Source organism: Heteronotia binoei, unplaced genomic scaffold, assembly GCF_032191835.1.
Source record: "Heteronotia binoei isolate CCM8104 ecotype False Entrance Well unplaced genomic scaffold, APGP_CSIRO_Hbin_v1 ptg000322l, whole genome shotgun sequence".
Lineage (NCBI taxonomy): Eukaryota > Metazoa > Chordata > Lepidosauria > Squamata > Gekkonidae > Heteronotia > Heteronotia binoei.
The window spans coordinates 223,356-239,461 of NW_026800016.1; the positions used below are offsets into that span (position 1 = coordinate 223,356).

At 57.3% G+C, this 16,106-nt stretch overlaps 1 protein-coding gene across 1 annotated transcript; it reads left to right on the forward strand.

The window, feature by feature from the left end:
* The first annotated feature begins 5,457 nt into the window (after positions 1 to 5,457).
* Positions 5,458 to 13,226, forward strand: CREB3 (cAMP responsive element binding protein 3). The gene is made up of 9 exons (XM_060263513.1): positions 5,458 to 5,604; positions 5,691 to 5,874; positions 5,959 to 6,071; positions 6,180 to 6,272; positions 9,717 to 9,823; positions 10,060 to 10,128; positions 10,461 to 10,545; positions 10,661 to 10,748; positions 12,805 to 13,226. Exons 1-9 carry the CDS (start codon positions 5,458 to 5,460, stop codon positions 13,224 to 13,226), a joined length of 1,308 nt encoding a protein of 435 aa, XP_060119496.1.
* Positions 13,227 to 16,106: the final 2,880 nt, after the last annotated feature.

The following is a 16,106-nucleotide window of genomic DNA, read 5'->3' on the forward strand; positions in this document are numbered from 1 at the left end:
AGCCTGGCCTTCTTGAGGTCTGTGTCAAGTCCCTTATTTACTGCCTACACCTGGTATATGTATCTGATGGAATACGTGTGTAAAACGTAGCTAGAGAAACGAAAGTTAAATTGCTGTGTCTTCTGTGAGTGGGAAATCATGACCCCCAAGGACATGCCAACCACCTCAGAATGTTCTTATCTATTGCTTGTGCTTTGTAGTAATTGCAAGACATGATTTGTAACCCATTAAGTTTGAACTGCCTGCATGCCCAAAATGAGGTGCGCTTTTTACTGCTTGTATATATAACCTTTGCCATCTTGAACCAAGTCAGTTTCAACACTGACCCAGTGTTATGAGCACCTAGTATAACCTTCTATTGAATGCTTATCTGAAAATACGGAGAGCCTCTTTATTTGAAGAAACCGAGGGACTAGACAGTCTGCTTGCTTAAGCTGCAGTTGGAGATGGAAGGACTCTTCAAGCAGAGATGCCATCGCTTAGGATGTGGTTGCTTCAGTCGAAAATCATCTTTAAATGACATTAGCCCAGGGACCTCCAGGGTCATCTAGTCCAAACCCCTGCAGGAAACTCACAAATACCTCCCCCTAAATTCACAGGATCCTCATTGCTGTCAGGTGGCCATCTAGCCTCTGTTTCAAAACCTCCAAGGAAGGAGAGCCCACCACCTTCCAAGAAAGCCTGTTCCACTGAGGAACCACTTCAACTGTCAGGAAGTACTTAATGTGTAGCTGGAAACTCTTCTGATTTAATTTCAACCCATTGGTTCTGGTTTCAACCCGTTTTCTGGGGCCACCGAAAACAATTCCACACCATCCTTTATATGAAGAAGATGAAGATATTGGAAGATATTGGACTTATATCTCGCCCTCCACTCCGAAGAGTCTCAGAGCGGCTCACAATCTCCTTTACCTTACTCCCCCACAGCAGACACCCTGTGAGGTGGGTGGGGCTAGAGAGGGCTCTCACAGCAGCTGCCCTTTCAAGGACAACCTCTGCCAGAGCTATGGCTGACCCAAGGCCATGCTAGCAGGTGCAAGTGGAGGAGTGGGGAATTAAACCCGGTTCTCCCAAATAGGAGTCCGCTCATTTAACCACTATGGCTGACCCAAGGCCATTCCAGCAGGTGCAAGTGGAGGAGTGGGGAATCAAACCCGGTTCTCCCAGATAAGAGTCCTCACACTTAACCACTACAACCAAACTGGCTCTCCTTATGACAGCCCTTCAAGTACTTCAAGATGGTGATCATATCACCTTTCAGAACTTACCCTTTCAGCTTCTTCATAACTAATTCCCTCTTCTGGGGAAAACAGTGTGGTGATACTGGACACTTGCATGTAAGCACTGAGCTCAACAGCCCTGCAATAGGTTTCTGCAGCACTCGCTCTCACCCCAGACCCTGTGCACCACTGAGAATTAAATTCAGGGTTGCCTCCACTCCATGACTTAACTGCTGCAGAGCACAAGCTATGAGTGGACTCAGGCCCCTTTAAGACCAGCAAAGTTTTAATCAGGTTCCGTGAGCGTTCGTGTGCACACACACTTCCTCAGATACACTGAAATGGAAATTTACAGTCCATATATACAGACCAAGGGTGAACAGCAAGTTAGTCTACAATAATGACGATGTTTTAACAGATACAAGGACCAAGCAGGAATAACAAGCTAAGTTTATATGGTCACCACTTGTTTGGATTTAATTATGGAGGGAAACACTCTGAAACAAATAAATATGTAAAAATACAAGACCGAAGCATAAATGTGTCCTTCTAAGTTGTTGAATGCTAAGAGTAATTAACTGACACCCTGCTGTTACGCTCCATTCATCTCCTCTCAAGCACGGAGGTAACTAACAACAACCTTTTCTTTGAGGTGGGATGCAGTGTCATATCCCCGGAGTAACGCAGATGTGGGCCAAAAATCCTAACCATAAATACAAGTTGATGGGGTGTGAACTGGCAGAGACTGACCAAGAGAAAGATCTTGGGGTCATGGTAGAGAATTCACTGAAAATGTCAAGGCAGTGTGCAACTGCAATAAAAAAGGCCAATACCATGCTGGGAATTATCAGGAAGGGAATTGAAAACAAAACAGCATCATAATGTCCTTATATAAATCGATGATATGGCCTCATTTGGAATACTGTGTACAAGTCTGGTCACCACACCTCAAAAAAGATATTATAGCACTGCAAAAAGTGCAGAAAAGGGCAAGTAGAATGATTAAAGGGTTGGAACACTTTCCCTATGAAGAAAGGTTAAAACGCTAGGGGCTCTTTAGCTTGCAGAAACATTGACTGCGGGGTGACATGATAGAGGTTTACAAGATTATGAATGGGATAGAGAAGGTAGAGAAAGAAGTACTTTTCTCCCTTTCTCACAATAAGAGAACTCATGGACATTCAATGAAATTGCTGAGCAGTCAGGTTAGAATGAACAAAAGGAAGTACTTCATCACCCAAAGGGTGATTAACACATGGAACTCACTGCCACAGGTGGTGGTGGCAGCTGCCAGCATAGCCAGCTTCAAGAGGGGATGGGATCAACATCTGGAGCAGAGGTCCATCAGTGGCTATTAGCCACAGCATATTGATGGAACTCCCTGTCTGGAGCAGCGATGCTCTGTATTCTTGGTGCTTGGGAGGGCTTCTAGTGTCCCATCCCCACTGGTGGACCTCCTGATGGCACCTGGGGGTTTTTTGGCCACTGTGTGACAGTGTTGGACTGGGTGGGCCATTGGCCTGATCCAACATGGCTTCTCTTGTGTTCTTATGACTGGGGCAGTGATGCTCTGTATTCTTGGTGCTGGGGGGGGGCGTGGGAGGGCTTCTAGTGTCCCATCCCCACTGGTGGACCTCCTGATGGCACCTGGGGGTTTTTTGGCCACTGTGTGACACAGTGTTGGACTGGGTGGGCCATTGGCCTGATCCAACATGGCTTCTCTTATGTTCTGTGTCATCAGATCAGCAAAATACATTCCAATATTCACTACCTTACTTTACAATCAGTATTCCAAATAAGAAACACTAGAACAAAGATGTATAGCTCTTCTTGGGGAGAACACATATGTAAAGACTAAATGAGGTTAGCATATGTTTGAGAGAAAGAACCAGTATTTTAGTAATAATCTGCATGGCAGCAAATCCCAGCTTCCTTATTCATTGGATGCAGGGTATCCACGATTGGCTAATGAACTGTCTGTCACCATCTCTGGCCTCCCACTGGCTGACTCCCCTGCCCCCACCTACTGCGGGTCCAGGAATGTTGAACAAACTGCCCAAACAGTCTTACATCTGAAAGAGACGCATCTCCCATGCTTCTCCCGTCTTCTCTGTCAACTGGCCTCAGAAAGGCCGCCACTCTACTGCATCCTCACAGCCCCTGCCAGCAACAGACCTCTGCTGCCGCATCAACGGCTCACAGCACACACACTCTCCAAAGCCTGTTGAAACAGCCAGGGAGCCTGCCACCACCGGAAGCGTTTCCCCAGAAGGCATGGCTGTCCCAACTTTCCCCCCTCAGCCTTGCCCCAGGATGGTCACCTGAGAAGGAGACAGGGAAGCTTCACAGGGTCAAAGGGGAGAGAGGAATGAGGAGAATGATATCAGCTCCCCCCCTCCACTGCGAAAACTGTCCTTTCCCTATGTAGAGGCTGAAGGGTTGCCAACTCCAGCTTAGGAAATTCCTGGAGATTTAAGAAGTGAGGCCTAGAGACGGTGTGGTTTGAGGAGGGGTGGAACCTCAGACAGGTTTAACGCCATTTCCTCCTGGGGAACCACTGTTGCGATCTGCAGGTGAGGTCTGGAGATCACTCAGAATTACAGCTGCTCTCCAGATGGCAGAGATCAGCTCCCCTTGAGAGGTGTGTGTGTGTGTGGGGGGGGGGGGTGAATGCCTTCACTTGGGTGGGTGTGAAGACAGCGGGGGGGGGGGCACTCAGCCAGAGCCTCCTTCTAGAGCCTCCTGTATTGTTCTTCACAAGGGGCCTTACTCCTAGTAACTTTTAATTCCGCAATTTCCCTTCCCAGACTGTTCCTGAAGTTCTTTTGCAATGAAATAGCTCCTTTGCGGTCACCCACTGAATCTCCTGAAAGCCTGAAGGTTTCTCAGTCTTGTGATTCCTGATGCTAGATGTGTGTGCATTTATCCTTTGGGGCAGACCTGTTATGTCCTATGCAGAGAACCAAAGGGCATTGTTGGCATTTAATGGCGTGACTTGGCTGCCCACCTGGATCTATGGCAGGCACAGACTATTACACATTTCTCTTTTTTGGTGGTGGGGGGGAAGATCCTGCTTGCATCAGTGTCAAATGCTCCTCTGGCTTGCTGTGTCCTCAGTCCTTCAAACAGTGTGGCCAGGAGAGGCCCGGCTGCCTGCGAATTCCTTATTTGGTAACAGTCATTGTTTATTCCACACGGGGGGGGGGGGGGGGGGGGAGAGGCATACTTTCCGCATGGTTCTCAGGGGCTACTGGAATCCACTGCTTGTCCGATTGAAAGGACTGCGGGGGGCAAAGTCATGCAGAAATTGCAATCAGTTCCCTGCACTGGACCCCCTCCAAAAAATAATATTTTTCTCCGCAACGTGTCCTGGAAGCTATTCCGGCTGTGCATGCCAGGAGCGGGAAAGCCTTTTCTGCCTGAGGTGAAGCAAGAAGCCCATTCCCTTCTCTTGCAGAGCAGCGGTGACCGAAAGGGAGGGGAGGGGGGCCGGGCACTGGGGGTCACACTCTTGCGGAGCCTCCCTCGCGGGGGGGACGAGGGCTGCAGCCTGACATGTCCGGGGGGGGGGGGAGCGGCTTCAGGGCTGTCCCGCTGCCGGGGGGGGGGGCACAAGAGCCCGGAAACGCAGCCCCCCCCCCGAAGGAAGGAGGCTGCCGCTCCGCCGCCCTGGCAGTTTGTGGTTCCGCGGGGCATGCAAAGCCGCCGCCGCGCCCACAAGAGGCAGCCAGCCAGGCACAGGCGCTTCCGCTCCCCCCCCCGCCCGTCTCCCGCCCTCCCGCCCTGGCTCTGCAGCGCGGCGGGGGACGCAGCCTCTCTCCCCCGAGGCCCGAAGGAGCCCCCCCCCCCGCGCGGCCTCCCTACCTGAGGGGACGCGGCGGCGGCGGCGGGCAGCTTGCGAGGGAGAGGCGAGGCGAGGCCGGGCGAACCAGGCGGCGCTCCCTTCCCTTCCCGCCCACTCCCAGCAGGCCCCGCCCCGCCCTGCCTGCGCCCCGGGACGCCATCTTGGAGCCGGGCGGCGGCGCCGTGACGCACCCGAGGGGACGCCACGCCCGGCCAATCAGCGGCCTGGGAGGCGCGCGTCACCTTTGCCGTGCTGGAAGCGGAGCCCGGCCGGGAAGGAAGGAGGCCAGGTAGGCCCCCGGGGGCGTGAGGAGAGGGCGGGAGGGAGGGAGGGAGGGGCGCTTCCCCCCCCCTGAAGGAGGCCTCCCCTTCTCCCCCCCCCCCCGCAGAGGAGATGGCGGCGCTGGCGGACGAGCAGGAGCTCCTGGACTTCCTCCTCCTGCACGACGGCAGCGGCGAGGGCCGTCACGCCCTGCAGCACAGGGGCCACCACGGAGGAGGCCCCGCGCCCCCGGAGGACTGGAGCCCGCTGGAGCCGGAGGTGAGCCCAGCCCCGGGAGGGAGGGAGGCAGGGAGCGCCGCCACACCCCTCCCCTCACCCCCCCCCCCCGCCTTCTGCCCTGGCAGGACCTCGGGGAGGAGGCGCTGCAAGACCTCCTCGGCTGCCTCCTGACCGCCTTCGGAGACGACCCGGCCGACAGCAGCCCTGCGACCCTGGAGCCACCCGCGGCCTCCCGGAGCATCCAAGCCGACCACAACTACTCCCTGCACCCGCCGAGCCTCCCCGAGAGCGACGTGGCCATTCAGCTGGGTGAGCCCCGCAAGGGGGGGCGGGCTGGGAGCTCCAGCCCCTGTTCCCTTCCGTGCCTGACTTAGGGACTCCTTCCTCTTCCAGAGACGTGGGGGGAGGCAGAGACCTCTGACGAGTCCAGCGGCAGCCCTGGGGGCCACTATGGCCCCCCTGTTATGGTGTCCATTGAGGAGCCCCGCCCTGGAATGGAGCTGCAGGTAGGGCTCAACTGGCAGGTGTGCCTCTCAGGCAGAAGCCTGCATCTCCCAGCTTTGCTCCTCCACCCCACCTCATCTCTCCCTTTGCTTATTTGGGGACATTTTCAGATTGTTTTCCCAGAGCTGATCCTGACCGACGAGGAGAAACGGCTTCTGGAGAAAGAGGGGGTTTCAATCCCGTCCAACCTTCCCCTGACCAAGGCAAGTGCCCCTTACCTCAGCCCAAGCCTGCCCCAGAAATGGGGTCCCGTGCAGCAGGGGAGGGAGTTGGCATGTGTGGCAGAAACACCCCTCCCCCGAGCCCAGCAGAAGTTTCCTGGGGTTTTATGCCGGGCTGAGAGTTGGAGGTTTCAGTTAAGATGGAGGAGGTTCCCTATCTAGGGCAATCATTGTCTGTAGCACAAGCACCAAGTCCATAAGAACAAGAGCCCTGCTGGGTCAGACCAGCAACGGTCCCTCTAGTCCAGCCTCCTGCCTCACACAGGAGCCAGCCAGTTCCTCTGGAGGGCCAACAACAGGCCAGAGAGGCCAGGGCCTTCCCCTGAAAAGAATATCAAAAGAGCCCTCCTGGACCAGACCAGTGAGGGTCCATCTAGTCCAGCTTCCTGCCTCACACAGGAGCCAACCAGTTACTCTGGAGGGCCAACAACAGGCCAGAGAGGCTGAGGCCTTCCCCTGAGAAGAACCTCAGAAGAGCCCTGCTGGGTCAGACCAGGGAGGGCCCATCTAGTCCAGCCTCCTGTCTCACACAGTGGCCAACCAGTTCCTCTGGATGAGCAACAACAGGGCAGAGAGGCCGAGGCCTTCCCCTGAGAAGAACATCAGAAGAGCCCTGCTGGATCAGACCAGGGAGGGTCCATCTAGTCCAGCCTCCTCTCTCACCCAGTGGCCAACCAGATCCTCTGGAGGACCAACAATAGGGCAGAGAGGCCGAGGCCTTCCCCTGAAAAGAACATCAGAAGAGCCCTGCTGGGTCAGACCAGTGAGGGTCCATCTAGTCCAGCATTCTCATATCTCACACATTGGCCAACCAGTTCCTCTGAACAGCCAACAACAGGGCATGGAGGCTGAGGCCTTCCTCTGTTGTTGCTTTCTAGCTCTGGGATTCAGAGGTTGACTACCTCTGGATGTGGAGGTTCTTCTCAATCCCTATGGCTAATAGCCATTGTTGGATTTATCCTCCATGATTCTCTTTTCAACCTGCCTGTTCTTGTGGCCGTCACAACATCTTCTGTGAGCAAATTCCACATTTTAATCTCTTTCTGCAAAGTAGTATTTCCTTTTGTTCATCCTGCACCTACTGTCCAACAGTTTCATTCACTGCTCTCAAGTTCTAGTATTTCAAGAGAAAGAGAGAAGAAGTTCACTTTGTCTCTTCTGTCCACCCCATGCATCGTTTGATAGACCTCTATTTTGTCCCCCCTTGGTTTCCAAAAGTGTAAAGTCCCAGTGGCCTTAGAGAAGGGGCTCCAACCGCCTCATCCTCTTGGTCGCTCTCTGGACTTTTCCCAGCTCTGCCATGTGCTTCTTAAGATGCGGTGATGAGAACTGTGGGTGAACTTGTCAGCAAAGGGGGTGGCCGGCAGCGTTACCCAGCTTGGTGAGTGGGGCTGGCTGGGCACGTCTTTGCCAGGAAGACAGTGAGTCACAAACTGCCGCTTTATTCTAAGTTCAGTTTATTATGTTCCAAGTAGAATACAGAAATCCGCAGTGCACACCACGTAAATAAGGAATGTATTCTGGCTGCGGCTTCAAGGCTCCTTGGCATTGGTGAGCATCTCCAGCCATTAGTATATATCCTTCGTGGACCTATAGCTGCGAGTGTCCCTGCTGATGTGCCTGTCATGTAGGAATACCTCCGATATGGCAGAGGTCAAACTAGAACTGACCTGATGTACCGACCCAAACCCTTCCCCTTCTTTCTATCTGGCGGCAGGAAGCTGGGTTCTGATACCCTGTCTGTTTAGCCTCTGATAGAGACACTAAAAACTCCCAGAATGTCTAAACACCCCCTCAGGCAAAAGTTGTGGGGGGGGGGGGTGTCGGTACCAGGAAGGCCGCAGCACCAGCAGAGTCCTGCAGCTTCCTGGGAAGCAGTGCCAAAGATTCGGCTGCAGAGGCGACTTTACTACAGCCTTTAAAGTGACACGTTTAGCAGGGGACGGAGGCTGAGCCCAGGCCCTAATTCCGTGGCAGTTTCCCCCTTGAAGCTCACTCCTTGGCCTCATTCCCAAAAAAGACATTTACCGCCTGGGGAGGGGAGCTGGAGCCCAGCCCAACAACCCCATGCTCCAACAAAATAATAATAATAATAATAAAATTTTATTTATATTCCGCCCTCCCCCGCCGAAGCAGGCTCAGGGCGGCTAACAACATCCATAAGCAAACAATACAGTGGATAAAAACATTAGATTAACATTTTTAAAAACCAGTCAATACTTAATTAAAACATTTCTAAATCTGACAGTAACATTGTTGTTTTGACGCTATCCCTGTCAGTTAACATAGTGACAAGGTCCCTGAAGCGAACCGTTTTCCTTTGTTACAACTATAATTCAGCCGTTCATGAACGCCAGCTTGAAGAGGGTGGTCTTGCAGGCCCTGCGGAACTGATCAAGGCTCTGCAGGGCCCGCACCTCCTCTGGGAGCTGATTCCAAAGGTATGGGGCCGCGGTGGAAAAGGCCCGTGCACTTCTTTTGGCCCAGGGATGGTCAGTTTGTTTTTTCCTACTGACCTCGGTGCTCTCTGGGGCTCGTACAGGGAGAGACGGTCCCTCAGGTAGGTCGGTCCTCGGCCATATAGGGCTTTAAAGGTAATGACCAGCACTTTGTACTGGACCCGGTAGGACACTGCAGGCTTTTCTTGAGCAGGAGTGCCCAGGAACACAGTTCCGGCTGGCTTGGCCTCAGGGGCTGGGGCCTAATATGCAAATGCGCCCCTGCTGGGCTTTTTCTACAAAAGATCCCTATGTGAAACAATGGTGATGTCAGGACGTGTGGGCTGCTCAGCTTTTTCTACAGAAAGCCCTGCAAAAATGTATCAGTTGTTATGGAATCAAATCTCCATGTGTTCAGCGACACAGGAGCAGGGGCTCTGCCTTTTGAGTCTAGACTCCTTGCAGCCCTTGAACATAAGAAACTGCAGGGAGAAGGAAGCTTTGGTCTGAGTCTCTCTCCCTTGTGCCCAGCCAGCCCTGCCCACCAAATTGGAAATGGGTCGGGGGGGGGGGCGGTCCCAGGATTCCCCTGTCACCACTGCCCCCCTCTTTTGTTGAGAACTCCCCCACAGACCTGTGCACAGCATTTCAAGTGAGGCCGCAGCAGAGATCTGCCCAGGGGCATTACAATGTCAGCTTTTTCATCAGCAGTCCCCCCCCAGCTTAGAGTTTGCTCTTTTTGCTGCTGCAGCACACAGGTTGGTACTTTCAACCCTCGGTCTTTTCCCCTCTCAGTCTCGGCAAGTTCAGACCCCCCTAAGCCTGCACTTGATTTGGGAATTGTCTGTCCCAGCGAGACCAGCGCTGGGCTTCATGTACCAGTTTTGATCCAGGGGGAGGGGGGGTTGGGGCTGAGCCCTCATGGCAGCAGGGCAGAGAGAGAGATGTGGCTCACACCACCACCACCCGGGGGGGATTTGCCCTGCAGGCTGAGGAGCGGGTGCTGAAGAGGGTCCGTCGGAAGATCCGCAACAAGCAGTCGGCTCAGGACAGTCGCCGGAAGAAGAAGGTCTACGTGGACAGCCTGGAGAGCAGGTGGGGCAGGCGGAGGCGCCCGGGGGTGGGCGGGCGTTGCCCTGCAGGGAGGCCTGGGAGGCTGGGCATGCCAGCAGCCCCTCTGCTGCTCTTCCCAGGCCCAACCCCCCCCCCCCCCCGCCAAGTCCCCAGGCCCAGAACTTCCCAGCTGGCAAAGGAGCTACTCTTTCTCTTCCTGGCCGTCCCATCTGGGGGGGGCAGCCCTGACCTCTCCTCTTCCCTGTCGCTCCCTGCAGGGTGGTGGCCTGCACAGCCCACAACAGCGAGCTCCAGAAGCAGGTGCAGTTGCTGCAGAAGCAGAACATGTGAGTTACTGGAGGGGGGGGGATCAGTGGGACCTCCATACTGCTGCCCAGCAATCCGGCCAGACGGCGGCTGCAGCTGCCCTTTCCGCAACCAGGGCCTTTGGTGCCTGTGATGTGGGGCAGCAGTGGAGACGCCTCCTGGGAAGGGAGGCTGAGAGAGCGGCTGGCCCCTGGCACAGGAGGGGAGTCTGGGGCTCCGGTCGTGCTCTCCAGGGTAGCCTGCTCTGGATCCAGCAGTCGGGCTTCCCGCTGCCCTGCTTGGCCGCTGAACACTGAGGCAAGCGGCAGGCTCTTCCCCAGGGCCCTGATCCACCACTCTGGCTCTGCTGCAGGTCATTGCTGGCGCAGCTGCAGAAGCTGCAAGGCCTGGTCCACCAGTTGTCCACTAAGACCACCACGGCCAGCACTTGCATCATGGTGAGTGGGCCCCCTGCCGTTTGCTGGAGGCCAGCCAGGCTGAGCAGTGCCTCTTGCAGGCCCGGGGAGCGGGGCTACTCCCTGCTGCTGAGGGCTGCTGTGTCTCCCCCGGCAGGTCTTGCTCTTGTCCTTCTGCCTCCTCCTCTCGCCCAGCCTGTATCCCTTTGGAGGCCGGGAGCGGCAGCAGCTGGAGCTCCAAGGAGGTGGGTGAGACCTGCGGGGGCTGAGCTGGGGGGGGGGCGGCACTCTGGAGGAGGGAATGAGTGAGTCCCAGCGCACCCCCGTCTCTGCTTTATGGCTCCCCCTCCCCGCCCATGTGCTTAATCCTGGTGCAGAGTGCGGGGAGGGGGGGGAGGGCAGTGCGTCTGAGGGACTCCGGCTCCTGGGAAAGAGCACATGGCACAGGCAGCCCCTGGCTGGCACCAGGATCTGGGCAGAGGGCACCCTCCCCCCGCCTCTCTGGGCACCCCACAACAAAGTTCTGACATTTTGAACAACCATGTGTGTGGGGGGGTTTCCTCAGCAGGAGCCTCTGGTGCCACAGCTGGATTTGATTTTGAAGGAAGCCCTCAGTAGCCCCTCCCTCCTGCATGGGGGGGTACTTTTAGTCTTTAGACAAGGGCCCCTCAGGCAGTAGAGAAGTCGCTTGAGGCAGCTCATGACAATAAAACCATGGAAGTCATTAAGGACTCCAATTAGAGCACAAGACACTTGGAACTTGAAACACGTTTTATAAAGCCTTTTCCAGGTTGTCAAAAGAATTTCAAAAGATTGGCTCCCTTAATTAAGAAGGGAAGCGCTGGGCCGGCCCCTGAGAGGAGGGAGAGCGCCCCTCTGTCTTGCCCCTCCCCCACCCCTCTGCAGCCCCACTCCCTCTGCGGAGGAGGAGAAGGGCAGGATGGCAAGCCCCCGAGGATCTGGCGCAGAGGTTTCCCATAGGTCAGTTGTAGTCCCTGCCCCACCTCTAGGGGTGCCCCCTTCCAGAAGGACCAGCGACCACAGCTGGGGGTCTTTCTGTGCCCTGTCCGAGGTATGTCCAGGCAGCCTCCCACGCAGAAGAGAGAGACCCCCCAAGGGGGGGAGAAAGGCCATTCTTTGGGGAAACCAGCCGGTCCTTGCAGGGCCACCTCTCCCACGGATCTCGGCCTGTGGGCACCTCCAGAGCAGTGCCTGCTCACCTGCCCCTTGGGGGGTCCGGGCCTTAGGGCTCCCCCTCCCCTGCCCCAGAACAGGCCGGCCGAGCAGCCTTTCCCTGGGCTTCCGGGAACTGCAGGAGCAGCTCTGGAATGCCTGGGGGAGGGGGCAGTTCTTGTCCTTGGGAGGGCAGGGTACACCAGTGGTGGCTGCTGTTGTGTTCTCCTTCCGTCTCTTCAGGGAACGCCTGATGTTCCTTCTGCACATTGGGAGGGCCCTTCTTTGGGGAGGGACTGTGGCTCAGTGGTAGAGCATCTGCTTGGGAAGCAGAAGGTCCCAGGTTCGATCCCCGGCATCTCCAAAAAAGGGTCCAGGCAAATACGTGTGAAAAGCCTCAGCTTGAGACCCTGGAGAGCCGCTGCCAGTCTGAGAAGACAATACTGACTTTGATGGACCAAAGGTCTGATTCAGTATAAGGCAGCTCCATATGTTCATATGTTCATGCTTGCCCCTCCAGACAGAGTTCAGCAGAGAGGGGAAGTCAAGGAAGCTGCTGCTTCTCACTGCCCCCCCCCTGCAGGGCAGGCGTTTCAGCTGGCCTCTCTGGGCAGGGAAAGGGGTTTGCCCAGGTGGAGCTGGGCTGGTGGGGTGAAGGAAGAGCCCCTTCTCCTCCGGAGGCAGGGGCCCAGTTGCTGGGAAGGAAACTGCTTAATATCCTCCCACCCCGCCTAAGGGAAAGGACATACACCGGGGGGGGGGGGCGTGAATTGCTGTGGGCACCACCTGTGGGACGGGGGGGAGAGGAGGAGAGCCCCCGACTGCTCAGTGCTGCCACCTTTGGGGCAAGAGGTCACGGTTTCCTTGCCCCACCCCAGGTTGGTTTTGTCCTCTGCCCTGGGTTGCTGCAGCGCTCCCTCCCTCTAAGCTGTGGAGTCTGGTGAGCAAAAGTTCTGCACTCTTGTAAGGGAGTGAGCCAGCTACTGCTTGCTCTGGGGCCATGCTTCCTGAGCTGAGACAAAAAGGTGTGAACAGGAGGCTAAAAAGCTGTGAGCCAGCTCACACTCCCTCAGGTGAGAGGGAACAGTGGTGTGCTGCTGACTCCCCTTGTCTTCTGCACCCTTGCAGTGTTATCCCGGAAGCTGCGTGAGTACCCAAGCGACGGAGCACAGCCGCAGGCCGAAGCACTCCAGACGACAGCCACCCTCCGCAACCACCTCTCTGCTGGTCCTCCGCTGCTGCACCCCGAGGAGACGTTCCTGCCCCCCAGAGACGCTCCTGCACAGGCCCCAGGGAGCGTCAACCAGTCCCTGGAGGGCAGCCCACGTCCCCCAGAGGCACAAGCAGCTGCCACCAGCAACAGCTCCACACCCGACGACTCCTTTCCCCCGCAGCCCGCAGGGGGGCTTCCTCCTCCTCCTGCTCCAGAGAAGCCCCTCTCCTCGGGGCAGCACCCGGCTTCCTTGCCTGCCTCTGCCGAGCAGAAGCAGAGCTGGGTGGAGCAGACCACGAGCGTGATCCTCCAGCCACGCCACTCCGATGAGATGTAAGGCCCTCGCGGGAGCCCCAGAGAACTGTCTGCGGGCAGCAGGAGGCACCAAGACTGGCCAGCCAGCACTGACCCTCCTGGGCACTGATCCTGGCAGAGGCCCCCTCCCCCAAAACATCCCCTGCAAGGCGGGCTCCTGGGCCAGCTCCAGTGACTCCAGAAGAAGGCAAGAAGTGGCTCAGCTGGCAGGGAACCCCCCCCCCCGCCAGCTCCTCCCTGACACCCCCTTGGAGCCAACACTGCCCTCTTGGCATCCAGCCCTCCTGAGAAGCACTTCCTCCCTCCCTCCCTCTCTCCTCCTTCCTCCCTCCTTACCTTCCTTCCCCCCTCCGCTCCCCTCCCTTCCTTCCCCTCCCTTCCTTCCCTCCCTTCCTTCCCCCCTGCGTTCCTTCCTCCCTGCCTCCGTTCCTTCCTTCCTTCCTTCCTTCCTTCCTTCCTCCCTCCCTCCCTCCCTCCCTCCCTCCCTCCCTCCCTCCCTCCTTTCTTTCCTTCGCTGGATATTCACTCAGGCCGGAGACAGTAGCCCCCTCTGCAGAAAGAGGCTCTTCCTGCCACCGCCCCCCCACCTGGAGGAAGCTCCTCCCCCCCCCCGCAGCCTTGCCCTCCTCTCTCTAGGCCAGACGCTGCCCCCCGCCCTGCTGCACGCCATCGTGAGGGGTCTCTTGCTTGAGAAGCTGCTGGCTGGTCTGCCTCACAGCGTTGGGGGGGGCAGGGCAGGGCGATTGTAGCAGAGGAAGGGGCGCAGCTGGCTGCAGGGGCACATAGCGGGGGGAGGGGCTGCACTCCCTCTAATCTCAAGGCGGGGGGGGTTGTGGGGTCTTGTGGCAGGGCAAAGGGGTGGGGGTGACATGCCTTTAAATAAAGACGGGCTGAAACCCCCTCCTGCTTGGAAGCTGCTGGTGCCTTTGTGCTTTTCCTTCCAGGGCACCCCTGGGAGTCACTGAGCTCAGTGGAAGGGGTGGGGGGGGGTTCATGGCAGGGAAAAGCACTGGCCCCCAGGTTCTGTCTGCAGGGGGAGCTGGGCTTGAGACTTGCCCGTCCCCACCCCCTGAACGTTTCCCCAGATTCTGCCTCTGCAAGAGCAGCCGCCTCTGTTTGGGGGGGGGGGGGGGTTAGGGTGTGGGGTGATGAGGGGCCCCTGAGTTGGGGCAACTGACAGGAAGGAAGGCGGTAGAGCCTCCACAGGCTCCCCTGCAGCTGCAGGCCTGAAACACACAGCCACACAAGCAGGTGGGCAATGCGGGGGGGGGGGTGCTCCTCTCTGGTTCCTGCCCTCTTGCTGCCCACCTGACCAGTGGAGGCAGGAAAAGGCTTGGTCTTCTCCCTGGCTTGTCAACCCCCCCCCCCCCAAGAAGAGAGAGAAAGGCCAGAGGAGCCCCGGGCAGGAAAGGCTGCTGCTTGTGGCCCAGGGAGCAGGCCCTTTGCCCAGAGCTGCCCCACCACTCAGGCCGTGGGCGGGGAGAGGGCTTCTGCTTGGCCTGGCCTCTTTACACTGCCTCCTTCCTTACCGGGCGTTCTTCCAGTCCTTCTCCGGGGGGTCGGCCTGGTCTCACAGCAGCCAGCTGGTCCGCAGGGTCTCCTTCCCCTTGGAGTCCACAAAGCGCAGCCCCCCGAAGACCGAGGTGGAGGCTGCAAGGGAAGCAGCAACCTCCACGCAAAACTCCCCCGCGGTGGGCTGCTGGCCTTCAAGGTGTGAGCTGCTGCAGCAATGACTGGGCTCTTGAGCCCTCCTTCCTGAGCCGAGGTGAAAACGGGTGCACCGGAGGCTAAAGAGCTGGGAGCTGGCCAGCTCACACTCCCTCAGGCTGGCTGGAGTGCAGGGGCAGAGTGTCGGGTGAAGGGCCAGGGCACCACCCAGCCCACCCCGGGTGGCTGCTTCAGGGCGCTCTCGCAGCCAGCAACGGGGAGGGGGCTCCTTGGGGCGCTGCTCTCCGGCCAGCCTCCTCTTTCCCCGCAGGCCTTCCGGCCGGAGCACCACCTGCAGCGTGGCCAGAGCTGGCTTCTTCGGAAGACGTGGGCTGCGCTGGGCCGTCAAAATGAAAGGTGTCTGCCCACTCCCCTCTCTCAGCCACTCCAGCTCCAGACTGATTCTCTCCTCCTCCCCGGCTGGCAACTCAGAAGGGAGGTGAGAGGAACAGCACAGCCAACAGAAGGGCACCACATTTTAAGAAGGATCTAGACAAGCTGGAACAGGTCCAGAGGAGGGTGAGGAAGATGGTGAGGGGTCTGGAGACCAAGTCCTATGAGGAAAGGTGGAAGGAGCTGGGGATGTTTAGCCTGGAGAGGAGGTGGCTGAGAGGTGATATGATCACCATCTTCCAGTACTTGAAGGGCTGTCCTATAGAGGATGGTGTGGAATTATTTTCTGTGGCCCCAGAAGGTAGGACCAGAACCAATGGGCTGAAATTAAATCAAAAACAGTTTCCGGCTCAACATTAGGATGAACTTCCTGACGGTTAGAGTGGTTCCTCAGTGGAACAGGCTTCCTCGGGAGGTGGTGGGCTCTCCTTCCTTGGAGGTTTTTCAACAGAGGTTAGATGGCCATCTGACAGCAATGGAGATCCTGTGAATTTAGGAGGAGGTGTTTGTGAGTTTCCTGCATTGTGCAGGGGGTTGGACTAGATGACCCTAGAGGTCCCTTCCAACTCTAGGATTCTAAGGGAGGATGGAAGGTCCCCCCTGTCGGCCCAACCAGGGCAAGGGGGCTCCCCCCACTCCCCCCTCCCTCCTCTGTGCCTTCAGGGCTCCAGAGGCTCGACAGGAGTTAGAAGAGCCTCCGACACCTGCCTTGGCAACACCGCTGAGGGCACTCCTGTTGGAAGAGGCATCGATGGGGCTCCCCGTCCGCCCCTGGGGGAGGCCCTTGGGGGCGCCCACCCAC

Excerpts from the sequence above, each read along its gene's own strand:
- CREB3 (XM_060263513.1), top strand. The coding sequence starts at position 5,458 with ATGGCGGCGCTGGCGGACGAGCAGGAGCTCCTGGACTTCCTCCTCCTG. Across the intron at positions 5,875-5,958 it reads CGACGTGGCCATTCAGCTGG|AGACGTGGGGGGAGGCAGAG; the intron begins GTGAGCCCCGCA and ends TTCCTCTTCCAG. Across the intron at positions 6,072-6,179 it reads GCCCTGGAATGGAGCTGCAG|ATTGTTTTCCCAGAGCTGAT; the intron begins GTAGGGCTCAAC and ends GGACATTTTCAG.